This window comes from Neomonachus schauinslandi, chromosome 6, assembly GCF_002201575.2.
Source record: "Neomonachus schauinslandi chromosome 6, ASM220157v2, whole genome shotgun sequence".
NCBI classification, from domain to species: Eukaryota; Metazoa; Chordata; class Mammalia; order Carnivora; family Phocidae; genus Neomonachus; species Neomonachus schauinslandi.
Window position 1 is genome coordinate 49,624,091 of NC_058408.1, and position 14,363 is coordinate 49,638,453.

At 41.5% G+C, this 14,363-nt stretch overlaps 1 protein-coding gene across 2 annotated transcripts in view; it reads left to right on the forward strand.

Annotated features, from left to right (window-relative positions):
- The first annotated feature begins 2,187 nt into the window (after positions 1 to 2,187).
- Positions 2,188 to 14,363, forward strand: part of ASTN1 (astrotactin 1) — a 304,291-nt gene continuing 292,115 nt past the window's right edge. For both annotated transcript variants that reach the window (XM_044916397.1, XM_021682607.1), the window contains exon 1: positions 2,188 to 2,470. In XM_044916397.1, coding sequence (XP_044772332.1) covers positions 2,188 to 2,470 — 283 coding nt within the window. The remainder of the gene's footprint in view (positions 2,471 to 14,363) is intronic.

Genomic DNA, 14,363 nt, shown 5'->3' on the forward strand with positions numbered 1-14,363 from the left:
ACCCCTTCTTAGCATATTGATCTTGGGTAAATCACCTCACTCTTTCACTGGCCTTAATTTCGTCATCTGTAAAATGAGAGATTGGACTCATAGATGATCTGGTAGTCACGTGACATTTCTTGCATTCTACGATTAAGTGTGTTTTCCTGTCATCTTCTCTAATCTTTCAAAGATAAACTTTGCATAACTAAGTTTAATACTGCTTTTTATGCTAGGGAGAGTAGGAAAAGAAGTTTCCTGTGGTCTTTCTCTCCTTCAGTACCTCCTAGGGGAGTAATGAAAATAAGAATGAGTTTTAGGAAGGTCATCAGCTTATAAAACTTTTTTGCAGTGGTTTACAATGCTCCATGGTAATCTGCCTCTGGGTTAGTTCTCAGGTACACCAGATTCAAAGGACAACTTGTAATAAAGCATTTTTTTGTTCTCTTCTTCATATTAAACAGGTCTTTCATTCCTTAAATATGGCTCATTTTCTCTGTTTCCATCCATCAACTAGAGTAACCTTGTGAAATATATGGAAAAGTGTTTTTTTTCTTTTAAAGGACATATATTCACATATGCTAATAAATTAACACCAGGTACCACAAGAATGAAATTGTTTCTAAAATGGGGGTGGGTCCTCTGGACACCTGGGTGGCTCAGCTGGTGAAGCGTCTGCCTTCGGCTCAGGTCATGACGCCAGACCTGAGGATCCTGGGTCCTGGGATGGAGTCCTTGCTCATCAGGGAGTCTGCTTCTCCCTCTTTCTGCTCTGCCTGCCGTTCCCCCTGCTTGTACTCTCTCTCTCTGACAAATAAATAAAATCTTTAAAAAATAATAAATAAAATAAAATGGGGGGTCCTCTTTGGAAAGTGTAGTGCATTAAGTTCTTAGAGAGTAGGAACTACCTGTATGAGACTTACAGCACCTACCATTTAAATCAGCATTGAATAAACCACGTTGGAAGGGCAAACTTTTAAATAAGTTATTGGTTATCACGGGAGAGAAAGTTCAGTAAAACATCAGATTCCAGCACACACAAACCACTTTTCTACCATGGTTTATTGCATATTGTCATCCTTTTGTTAAGGCAACACTGCCCAGCACTAGTGGAAACAAAACTTATATGGGTTATTGTTGCTATCTACTCTGATCTACTTCTCATGGGGCTGGAACGGACTTGGCCCATACCCAAGGATACTCTTATTCCTTTCCAATTTGTTAGGGGTGCTTAGATACTTCAGGGTTTTTCCCCCCACATTTTCTTCCAGCTCTGTTATATTTACTGGATTCTCTAAAATTAAAGGCTCAACATTTCTTCCAGCTAGTTTTACTTTTTCTGTTAATTATAGCTTTCCCCACGTCATCTTTATATTGGTTACCTTTGATAACATTTGTAACAGAAATGAAACAAAGAGCAGAAACAAGTTGCCAATAAAAATTCTGATCTCCTGCTTCACTGTACACCGTGCACTGGCTTTGTTTTGCTGTTCACATCTACCTCTTGAGCCACCTATATCTACAAGCCAAATACTTCCTCTAAATATTTCTGCAAAGTTAGTGCTGAGTAAAAATATTTTTCTCAGCACCCGTTTCTCCAACACACGTATGCAAAACTAGTGGGTAAAAAAGACAAGAATGGGACCACCTAAGCTACAAAAGAATGGGGGGCTCATTTGCATCTAGAGAGACCCCCCCCACCTGCTCTCAGGAAGCGCCTTTTAAGGTGTGTGCGCCTGTGTGCCCTTCCCAAGCCATCTGGATGATGATGCGAGAGGGAAGATTTTGCATTGCAAAGACCGATTTTTAAAAAATGCTGTGCAGGTAGTTCCTAGCCAAGAGCGTGCTCGTGCCGGGGGAGGCGAAGAAGGAGAAAGGCGGCAGCACCGGCAGCCTGCTGGGGGCTGACCTGATTCCCTAGAATCCTCAGCTCCCTTCCTCTCTCCTCCGACGTCCTTCCTTCCCTTCTCTCCTCCTTCCCCCCTTCCTTTCCCCAGCGAAGCAGCTGCGAGGAACAAAGAACGCGGGCGCTCCGGGAAGCAGCGCGCAAGCCCCGCGCACTGCGCGTGGCGTCTGGCTCCTCGGAGCGGGGCTCTCCCGGCTCCACGTCCCTCCGCAGCCTCCCCCGCCTCCCGCGCTCGCTCGCTCCCGCCCGCTCGCCGCCTCCCCCACCTTCGCAGCGCCGGAGGAAGGCGGCCGGGGCTCAAGATGGCTTTAGCCGGGCTCTGCGCCCTGCTCGCCTGCTGCTGGGGGCCGGCGGCGGTGCTGGCCACGGCCGCCGGCGACGTGGACCCATCCAAGGAGCTGGAGTGCAAGCTCAAAAGCATCACGGTGTCGGCGCTGCCCTTCCTGCGCGAGAACGACCTGAGCATCATGCACAGCCCCTCGGCCTCCGAGCCCAAGCTCCTCTTCTCGGTGCGCAACGACTTCCCGGGAGAAATGGTCGTGGTGGACGACCTGGAAAACACGGAGCTGCCCTACTTCGTGCTGGGTGAGTCCCGGGGGAGGTCGAGGCGTCCCGGCGCCCCCACCCCCCACCCCGGCTCGTTCCACACACCCACTCGCCGCCGACCTCCCTTCCCCCACTCCTGTCGCCCAGGATCCGCCCCACGCCCAGCCCGCCCTCCACACCCACCTGCCGGCAGGCCCCTCGGTGCCCCCGACTTCTTCCCACATCCGACATGGATGCGGGGCCCTCGACCTCCCAGCCGCCCTGCCCCACAGGAGAAGGTTGCAGGAGCCCCTCTGAAAGCTTTCCCGGCCTTGACCTCTCCGCTTTCCTTCAGGAGCACATTGACAGAACGCTTGTCTGCGACCAGCTCAACTCCCATAAGCCCTTCTCCCCACTCCCTGGCCACATGCCCCGTTCTTTGCTTCACACCCTCTGGACACCCACTCCCACAGCATTTCCTGGGGCAGTTGGAAACAGGTATCCCGCCCTCCCGGGGCAGGCATGTGCTGGCCACATTGCACTGGCTGGATCTCTAGCCCTCACTCTCGGAGAGGGCTCTGTATCTCTCAGCAGGTGACTGGCACTTAGTCACAACACTCAAGTTTTCTCTCCTCTTGGTGTCCATCCTACCTTCACACTTACATGCAACAATGTCCTCAACCAGCCACCTCCACATGCTCAGGTCACATCAAGATGCCTTGGATAAAGAAAGCATCCAACTGTAGTCTGATCCTGTTGGTATCTTCTTTGTTCCCAGTGCTACCTTAGGTAGGCAAAGGCATTCCTGCACACAGAATGGTCTCCCTGGCTAAGAGGCTCCCGTCCATTCCTTTTGTTTGTTTACATTTCTCTCTCAGTACCTCTCTACTCATTTTCTTAGGCCACAAAACTCCTTCAGATCCTGGAACCTTCTAATCCAACTCTCTTTTCTCACTGCCAGGCTGCAAAGATACTGTGGTCCTCCTGTTCCAGCCTCTTGCAAAGCAGGACAGGTTCATGTGACTTCGTTAACCAAAATTTCCCTCACTTTTCCCTGTGCAGATGTCTCTCTCTCCCTGCTGTGCGTGCCCACCGTGCAATCCATTTCTTTAGTGATGCTGTACATCATCCTTATTTTGCCCATGAAAGAATTCAAAGATAATCCAATTCATAGTTACTCTCTAGATCCAAAAACTGACAAACAATGGAACTGTCCAGGAGGCGAATGTTTCGTCTACTTAATGTGCTACCAACTGGAGTTCACTTTGTAGGAACATGGCTTTCTGATGGCCATACATAGGGTTGAGCCACATGTGGAATGTCCTATAACACCTCCCTGGTGCTCTTTATTCACAAGAGATCTCTTCACATTGCAAACATTAAGAAGTGGGTGAGTAAACCCCTACTCTCTGATCCCTATGGAAAAGCGATTTCAAAAATTGCCTGGTCCTTTGAAAAGTTGGTTTGCAATTCCTGGAGTGCGGCTTAGTTGAGCCTGTTAAGTCCAGCCTACACACTTGATGGCATTACTTATTTTTGCGTTAAAAACATACCAATGACGTAATAAAACTGGGGGCTGGCTGGGAATGGGGACACTGTGGATATGTGGCTCATTAAAATGTACAATTGCTGGGTTATTCAGTGGATGCAAATTTTGCATGGAAGTCATGCTGATGTGCAAGTACAGTCTGTTTGTCATAATATACAAGAAGGAGTATAGGGAATTACATGCTTCTAAAGAGCCTGTTTGGGGCTCTACACGTTGTGTTTACTGTGCACAAGGAGGGCTGTGTGTGGTGCATGAGAAAAAGGGAAATGAGACTAGCAGGTCTTCAAAATCCCACTTCCCTTTTTGCAGCATCCCAAAGCCGGGGCCTGAAGCCATGATGTGCCTGCTAGGATCCAATGTGCACAGCAAAAGACCAGATGTTAAAGAATGGGGTTTCTGCACCTCTGTGCAAAGCTGCCCACTGCAGCACCCTGCTGGAGTTGCTATGGTAACCTCCTGCAACTTGGCATTTACATACAGGAACAGACACACTCTCACTTCAGGGCCAGATGCATTTCCTAAATGCATTGATTGTGTCCTTGGCACCCCCCCTCTCCCCCAGTCAATGGGGGCGTGTTCAGACCCAGTATTCCCAGGGGGAATAGGAGTCACTATCAGCTTGGGTGGGGAAGCGGAACTAGGCAGAAAGGGACAGTCCAAGTTCATGGAGGGTAGACTCAAGTGTATAGTTGCTCTCCAAGTTAAGTTTTGTGATCGTGGATTCTGTCACTTGTGGCCAGTAGTAAGGGCTGTAGTGACTTTGGTTTAGAGCTTTCCCTACTTTTATCTCTGGAACTTAGTTTGCTGAAGCCATCCCTGGGAGGAATATGAATCCACCAGTCGTGGGAAGTCATTGATCATTTACTTGCTCAGCAAGTAAACTTTAAAACTTAATTTAAAAATTAAAGGCCCCTGCCCTCGGGTTCTCTCTAGTCAGTGGAAACACAGACTGAAATACTTGGAGGAGTTGTAAGTAATAATGCTTGAGTGTGTGGTATGGATGGTAAGGGGTGTAGGAATGCTGAGGAAGGAAAGAACAACTTGCATAGCAAGAGTAGACTCCATAGATGACATGGACTTGACTAGGGCCCTTGACCCAAATCAGGTCCTATGGTTTCCTTTTGTCTTCAGGATCAAGTCCCCTAACTTCAGTGAGGTAAACAGGGGTCTTACCCTTCTGACTACAGCCAACTTTTCTAGCCTCATATCCCTGCAAGCCTGCCGTAGCCTTTCAGGATTCTTTCAAGACATTGCACATGCTGTTCCCTCCACCTAGAATGCTCTTTTCCCCTTCTCCACTTGGCAGCCATCTATTCTTCCTCCTAAACTCTGCACACCTATCACGTATCTATGAAGCCTTCCCTCTCCTCCCAAGGCAGAGAAGTTTATCCCACTCCTGTGCTCTTTGTGTGGATTTAAAAAAATCAAAACACAAATGAACGGAATTAAAGATGGATTCGCTTTGGTGTGGCCTAGGTAAGGTGAAGCCATTTGAAGTCATGGAACAAAGATAAGCAATCGGTGGTGGTGAGAGTGAATATGTGTTGGTGTGCCGTGCATATGGTGCAGTACAGAGATCGGCCTCGTGGTAGAAGAGTGGTCAGTACGGTGCCTGGCTCTGTAGAGTGGAGCATGGTTCTCTACTTAGAAGCCAGGCAGTGGAGGGCTGACTTGACATAGAAAGCCATGAAGCCTGACTCCCAGACCTCAGCCATCAGTCCTGGCAGGTTTGCGTGTAGGATAATCCTGCGGGGTGGTGGAGGGAGTGGTGGTATCTTCTGCCCTCTTAAGTGAGTTTGCAAATTGTGTGCAAGGGCCATATGAGACTTTCAGTTGTGCTTTGTTTGGCTACATGTAATTTTGAAATGTTTTGAATTTGAATGTTTTCAGTCAAGGCCTGCCATCTCGAGATTGTCATACTTCCCTTTTCTTTATGGTATTTCTCTGACAACTCTAAGCTGGATAATCTAAACCTGCTTTCAGAAGTGTTGCAAAACACTACAATATCCCAAAATAATGGCAATGTCTAATTTAAGATATTTAAATTCATAGATCTGGGGACCAAAAAGAAGAGGCTATAAAAGCAGTCAAAGGTGTTTTTTTGGGGGGGGGAGGCTCTTAGGGATTGTAATCCAGGAGGCACAGAGTCCATGGAAAAAGAAAATAATCTCAAATTGCAAGCAGAGGGTACAGGCTTATAAAAGCAAAACCCACAAGGTTAGAGAACTTGTTCTGAAAGAATTAGGTTGGTGCTGACAGAGTTAAACTGGAGACTACAGGATTGGCTATTTTGCTAACAGGTGTTACATTGGATTTCAGTCCAAAGTAGAAGATGTGTTCCAGGAGGTGGTGGAGTTGCAATTGACAAGTCGTAATTGATGAGATCAAAAGTTTATGGCGGTTCTGGAGAATTGAAACAGAAGTGCATAGGCCCTGCTTCCTCAATGTCCTCCCCACCCTATTTTGAACAGACTCTCTTAGCAATGTTTCACTTTGGGATTTTCCTTTATTAAAAGGCTTTATTCCCCTCTCAGGAGAATATAAAAGGTTTCCTAATTTGCCAATGAAAATTTCATATCTCAACTAAAACTTTGTATCTCAGCTTTCAAAATAGTAGACATTCTTGCTTTAGAGGCATATTTGATTTTGATACAATTGGTTAACCTGAAATGTAGCTTCTGCATTGAAGTGTGGTTTCCTGGGCTGTGAACAGAACAGATTTATCAGATTCACTACTATTTGAAAGGGATGCTCTCTGTTTCAGACCCAACTCTGGAGCTTGTGCATGTGTAAAACTCAGTGAAGGAAGCTGTTTCTCTTGAGCTGGGGTGTTTAGTTTTAGCTATCATGGCTTTTGATTGAAGAAGGTGCTCCTGAAGATAAATCAATCAGCCTGCAGAGATGTAGTGAGTTCCCACATGCAAGGTGGTGTTTAAACACTCTGGAGCAGTCCAATGTGGTGGTTAAAAGAACAGGCTTTGAAGACCCATCTAGGGTCAACTCCTTCCTGGCTTTCCACTTATTCCAACAGTGGAGAAAAGTAGGATCAGAGAGGTTAAATAATTTACTCAGGATCCCATAGCTAATAATTGATGGATCCATCACTCGAACTCAAGTCAATGTAACATTTAAACCTTTCTCTTCATTACTATTTTATGCCTTAAAATTGTTTAAAATCCATTCTTTTTCATGGTTGGATGAAAGAAGCCCTGGCAATGGTTAGAATAGGGAAAGTACACTAACCTAGTTTGTACAGAAAAATCCTTTATGATTTCTATGTAAATGCCTTTTGGATATCCTTACCCATTGAGTGATTTCTCACACAAGGCTTTAATGCAGAAGAGAGTGAACTTCATCAAGAAATATTTGCCTGAGTAGGTGTTCTTACCTAAGCAGAATTGGGGAATTCTCATTTATAGCGTCCAGGTGTGGATAGCCGTGTTGCTTGGTGTGTTATGGCACCCACAGTCATGGTGACCAATGTGGGATACATGTCCAGGGCTCTTCTTAGAAAGACCCCACAGAAATGCAAAGTGGGAATCCCAGAAGAAGGCTCTGCTGTTAAATGGAGCCATCCAGAAGATGCTGTGGTTTTAGCTCCTTGTCCAAGGCCACTGCCTTTTGTATTAAGTGGCCTTGTGCTTGGAATCCACTGTCAGAGCCCAGTGGAGCTGCTTGAACAGCATTTTCTGAATTTTTAAATTGGCTTCTGGTGTAATTAATACTGGGCATAATTTTCTACCTTTCTACAAAAGGTGAGCTTTTGCCTAATACGAAACAGCCCTAATTTTTTTCACACGTCTCTCCCCATTTGAGAAGAAACCTTAAAATTTGTTTCTTTTCCTTCCTTTTACTCTCTGCTATGGTGAGCTGCTTAGGTTAACAGTAAACAGATTTGCATAGAGTGGCAGCCCATCCAAGACACAGAGGATGAATGGCAGCAATCTTAAAGTAGGGTCTTCTATGCTTACACGACCCATAGTAGCAGAATGCACTAATTTATAGTATTGAGAGGTTTATTATTTACTGTTTGTCTACAGAAATGTAGATTTTTACATCAAAGTCATTTTGAATGCAAGAGTGATGAATTTTACAACACTTCAAATGCTCTTCTAAATATAGTGATAGGTTTGAATTCAAGTCATTGAAGTTTTTGAAGGAAAAATAAAATACAAGCTTAATTTCTTTATTTTTCTTTGTGGAGCAAGGATTGAGGTCTTGTTTTATGGAAAAATATATATATATACATATATATGTGTGTGTATATATATGTGTGTGTGTGTGTGTGTGTATATATATATATATATATATGTATATATATATATGTGGTTTTTTAGGAATGTCATTAAACCCAAAAGGCTAGTAGTTTCTCAGATTAAGGCCAGTTTATGGGAACAGAACTTGGCATCGTTTCAGCAGGAACATGCTGAGTCTATATTCTCCACTTTTACACCAAGTTCAAATATATGCACACAGATGGCAGAACAAGCTCTATTTTGAGCGAGTTAATCTCTCAGGACAAGTTAAAGCCTATGGTAATTTCTAATGTACCACAATTTGGCATCTATCATCATATTTTTATTATAAATGTGTAATAGTTATTATTTTATTTTTTAATCACATATAATTTAAAACTTTGAGAAAACAAAATGAAGTGCCTCTATCGATTCCTGGGTTTCCAACACAATTTGTACAAATTAAATTGATGTCGATGGTAATCCAGATTGATGTGAGACAACTTTTATAAAGCAGTTTGGTATTACACAGTAAAGGTGACAACATGCATGCCTCACAACCCAGTGATTCCCCTTTTAGGGATTTAGTACACAGAAATTTTTATATGCATATTGTTAACCTTAAAAGGTATTTTACCAGCAAAAATGGGTTTATTTGGGGACGGCAGAGAATTGCAGTTGAGGACGTACAAACTCTGGCAAAACCATAGGCAAGTCTAGCAAACGAAGGAGGGGGATGTTATTTTATAGAGAAGAAGGAAGGTGTTGGGAAAGGTTGTTTTGAATTAAAGTCCATTGGAAAAAAGCAAGAATTCAGGGTGATGATAATTTGTCATCAGCTGAGTTGCAGGGCTAGTTGACTTCTTGTAGAAGATTCAGTGTGCATCTTTTCCTGGGTCCTGTAATTGATCATTCTTTCCTAGGGATGATTCTTCTGTTGGGGTTTGTAACTGACAATTCTCCCTGTGATTGACATTGAGTGGTAGGGTACCCCCTTCTAGCCTCCCTGCTTCACTTTGGTAAGGTTTCCCTTTACTAATTTTTACAATGCACGTGTAGTAGCAGTGTTAGTCAGAGCAAAACTTGGAAACAACCCAATGTCCATTAACAGGAAGCTGCAAGTATAGGAGATGTTACAGTCATCCCCTGGAATGTTACCCAGCCATGAGAATCAATGAGTTACAGCCACATATACCAACATGGATACATCTCACAATGGTAATGTTAAGTGAAGACAAACAGCTAGCTGAAAAATACATACAGCACAGCTTCATTTATATAAAATTCAAAATAACAACACATTGTTTGAGGATATGTAAAGATGTACATTTTTTATGAAAAGCAAAGAAACAACACAAAATAAAGAATGGGTGTTACCTCTGGTGGAAAGGGAAGATAATGGAAGGGGGAGGGAAGGAAGAGGGGCTTCTGACATTCTGGCTGTATTTCATTTTTGTTTTTCTTCCTTTTCTTTTTTAAAATAAATTTGGTTTTTTTATAACAGTTTTAGATTTACAGAAAAATTGCAAAGATAGTACAGCGTTCTCATACCCTACACACATTTTCTCCTGTTACTAACATCTTATGTTGGTATGATACATTTATTACAATTAAAGAACCAATATTGATATATTACTATTAACTAAAGTCCATCCTTTATTTAGATTTCCTTAGACGTTACCTTAAGTCATCAAGTCTCCTTAGACTTGTAGACTTGTAGTCTCCTTAGACTCCTCTTGGCTATGGTAGTTTTTCAGACTTGTTTTTGATGATCTCAACAGTTTATGAGAAGTATTGGTCAAGTATTTTGCAGGATGTCCCTCAACTGGAATTTGTTTGTTTTCCTCATGATGAGATTGGGGCTATGAGTTTGGGGGAGGAATGCATTTTCATCACATGTCAAGGGCACATTTGGTCAATATGACTTAGCATTGTTGCTGTTGATCCTGATCACTGGCTGAAGTAGAATTTGTCAGATTTTCCACGGTAAGTTACTCTCTTTTTCCCTTCCCATGCTGTACTCTTTGAAGGAAGTCACTATGTATAGTCTATACTAAGAAGACAGGGAGTTATGGTCCACTATTTAGAGAGTGGAATATCCACATAAATTATTTTGAATCATTGTACATGAGACAGTTGTCTCTCATCTCTTATTAATGTATTTATTTAATCATTTATTTATATCATATGGACTCACAAATACTTATTTTATACTTCGGGTTATAATCCAATACTACTTTATTGATTTTATTGCTGAAATGGTTCCAGCTTTGGCTAATGGGGAGCTCTTTCAGTTGGCTTCTGTGTCCCTTTGACATACCCTCATCAATGTGGGTGTTTGTTTTGGTTTTGGTTTTTGCACATTTTGTTACTTTCTGTCACTTCCTGCTCCAGCTCATTTTGTATATTGCCTACCCACCGTGCCCCCAGAGTTCTAGAATCAGCTCTTTCTCCGATTAGCCCTGATTCTTTTCATTGGAGAATGGTATTAGAAACCCAGATCTAGGCACTGTGTATATTTATTTATACTGGGGTGTTGTTGCTTCTAGGGTCTCTCAGCTGACAGAGCAAGGAAATACATATGTGTGTATACGAACTCATATGTACATCCATATCTATAAATATTTCTAGAAGTAGCCATCTGTATCTTACTAAGCTAAGCATGAGTTCATGCTGATGTATCTGGCTCTAATCCATTATCTAATTATCGTGATCTAATTCATTATCTAATCCATGGATCATTCTGGCCTCCTCCCTTTGTTCACCCCATCCAGCAGTGAGAAATCTGGTTCTCACTATCTTCCATACACTTATTTAATTGTTTAATTCCACTATACATCTATAACAGTATCAGAATTGCTTACCCATACCCCAGTGGGGAAAAACTTGATCAATTAGAGTACAGTTCTTACATACAGCATCTTTCGTCTTTAGTCTTAAAAGACCAACCAGAGTTACTTGGGTCAGCACCCCCCTCCCCCCACAGTGAGGTTGTTTCATACATCTTTGATACAGTTAGTATTTTGTCTCATTCTGCATTCCATCCTAGAATCACCCAGCCTCCTAAATGATTTTTCTTGTAATTTGCACACATTAAGATTGGCTCTTTGTTTTCAAAAGTTCTGTGGGTTTTTAACAAATGAAATGCATAGTGTCAAATATCTATAATTATAGCATCATGCAGAATAGTTTTACTGCCCTACAAAATCCCTTGCCCCCCTCATTTACCCTTCCCCTCATTACATCCAAACTCTGGCAACCGTAGATCTTTACCATGGCCACAGTTCTGCCTTTTTTTAGAATGTTATATAATTAGCATCATACAGTATGTACCCTTTTCAGACTTCGCCTCTTTTCACCTAGCATTATGCATTTAAGATTCATCCATATCTCTTTCTTTTTTTTTTTTTTTTGGCTTGATAGCTCATTCATTTTTATTGCTGAATAATATTCCATTGTATGAATATACCACAGTTTATCCATTCACCTGTTGAAGAAGATTTGGTTTTCTTCCAGTTTTTGGCAATTATGAATAAAAGTGCCATAAATATTAGCATATGGGTTTTTGTGTGCTCTCTTTTTGTTTTGTTTATGTAATTTCAGTGCATAGGTTTGAGTTAATCATACTCCTCAATTCACAATACATTTTATCATAGGCCTATGAAAACCCTCCTCCTTCCAATGGTTCATGTATTTGGCTGTTTGTTTCTCTTTACCGCTACTCCCAGTTCCCACCTACCCTTCCCCATAGGCAAGCACTCTAATTTCCCTAATGTTTATCTTTTTTAGGGGGTATGTATTCTTGCAAAACGTGAATAGTTTTGTGTTCATGTATTTTTAACTTAACTAAATGGTGATACAATACAGCATACTGATTCTTCCTCTTTTCAGTCCGCACTATATTTTTAAGACCTACTCATGTTACTAGGTACAAATAAAGCCCAACACTGTCCAACTGAGCTTTCTGTAATAATGATAATGTTCTACTTCTGCCTTATGCAGTATGGTAGGCCCTAGCCCCATGTGACTCTTCAGCACTTGAAATGTAGCTAGTGCAAATGAAGAGCTGAATTTTTTACTTTTAAAAAAAATTTAACTAATTTGCATTTAAGTAACCTCATGTGGCTGGTGGCTGCCATATTGAATAGTCCGTATGTCTAACATTTCCATCATTGTTGCAGAAAGGTTTATTGGATAGTACAGGTGTAGCCCATTGGTTCTGATTGCTGCAGAGTGCTCCATGATCGGTGTCCACCACATTTACCAGTCTTTTCAGTGATGGATACCAGGTCACCTCCAGCTCCTCATCACTATAAATAATGCTGCAATTATCATCTTTGTGCATATTTCCTTAGGGACTGTTGTTAAAATTTCTCTGGGATATATAAGCAGGAGTAGAACTGCTGCTTCATAAAGATTATCTGTATTTATTTTGACTAATACTGTCAAATTGTGCTCAGAATGGCTGTACTAGTCTGCATGCTCATCAGTAGTATTTGAAGGTTACTATACCCCAGTATCCCCACCAACACTTGTCTTTATTCAGTGTTCTCGTATTTGTCAGTTTTCTAAGTGTGAAGTGATATCTCATTGTTATTTCGTATTTTCAGAAGCACTTTAAATACTAAGGAGATTATCCCTTTGACTGTAATAGGAGTTACAAATAAATTTTCCCCCCAGATTACTATATGTCCCTTGATTTTGCCCATGTTTTTGTGTAGTTGGTTGGTTTTCCAAAAGCTTTGGAACTTTCTGGAAGTTAGTATTTATTTTTGGCCTCCATACCTTAAGTCCCAGTTGGACAGTTTTTCCTCACTTTAAGATTATAAAAGGATTCATCATTCTCTCTTCTTATAGTCTAATGGTTTCATTCTTTGCATTTAAATATTTGATATATTTTGAACATTCTGACATATTCTGTGAGATATAACCTTATCCAGATGTACTGTAGGAAGTATCAACTTTAGCTCTCCAGATGGTTACTCAGATGTCTCAGTGCCATTTATTCAATAGTTTGTGATTTCCCCTTTGATTAGAGGTGTCATCTTTATCACATACTGAATTCTTTAATACATATAGGTCTATCAGAACTTCTGTTCTAGTGCCATATATATATATATATATATATATATATATATATATATATATTCTTGTGCCTATCCACATTGCTTTAATTATTGAAGCTCTGCTTTAGGTTGTAGTATGCTTAAATGTTCAGTAGGACTAGTCACCATCTGCTACTGTTCCTTTTCAGAGTTCTCCTAGCCATTTTTTTCCCATAGAGACTTTCAAAGAAGCTTGTCCAGTTCTTAAAAAAACAAACAAAAAACCGAAAAAGAAACAATAACAAAACCTAGGTATTTTTGTTTAAAATCTTGTTAAAATTTTTAATTAACTTAGGGAGAATTAAATCCTTTTGATGTTGAGTTTTTCTACTTAAGAACTTGGTGTGTTTGTGTTTGTTTAGGTTTCTGGTCTGCCCTTCAGCACAGTTTTAAAGGTTCTTCTTTCTCCTCATAAAGTTTTTGTACATTTCTTGCTGGATTTACTTCTAGGTATTTTGTCTTTCTGTCCCTTTGTAAAAGGAGTATTTTATATGCACATATATAGCATATATATTTTTTATATGTATGTATATATGTCCTAAATGATTATAGTTTGTGTCTATCAAAGATCTTGGTATTCATGTGTTAATTTTCAGCTGCTACTGCCTTACTGAATTCTTCAGCTATAGCTGTGTTTCAGTTGGTTCTCTTGGATATTTTAGTTATGCAGACATATCATAGGCAAATACTGATCATCTGTATTGTCCCTTCAAATTTTTATTTCTTTGATTTTATTTTCCTGTTTAATTACACTGGTAGTAACTACAGTACAATGTCAGATAAAAATGTGATAATGTGATTTCTTGTCTTCTCCTGACTTTAATGGTAGCAACACTACTGTCTTGCCATTATGATGATTGCTTTGTGTTCAGATTGATAAACATTATCATGTTAAGGAAGAATTGAGGGGCGCCTGGGTGGCTGAGTCAGGTTGGGCTGTCTGCCTTCGGCTCAGGTCATGATCCCGGGGGCTGGGAATCGAGTCCCACATTGGGCTCCCTGCTCAGTGGGGAACCTGCTTCTCCTTCTCCCTCTGCCATTCCCCCGGCTTGTACTCTCTGGCT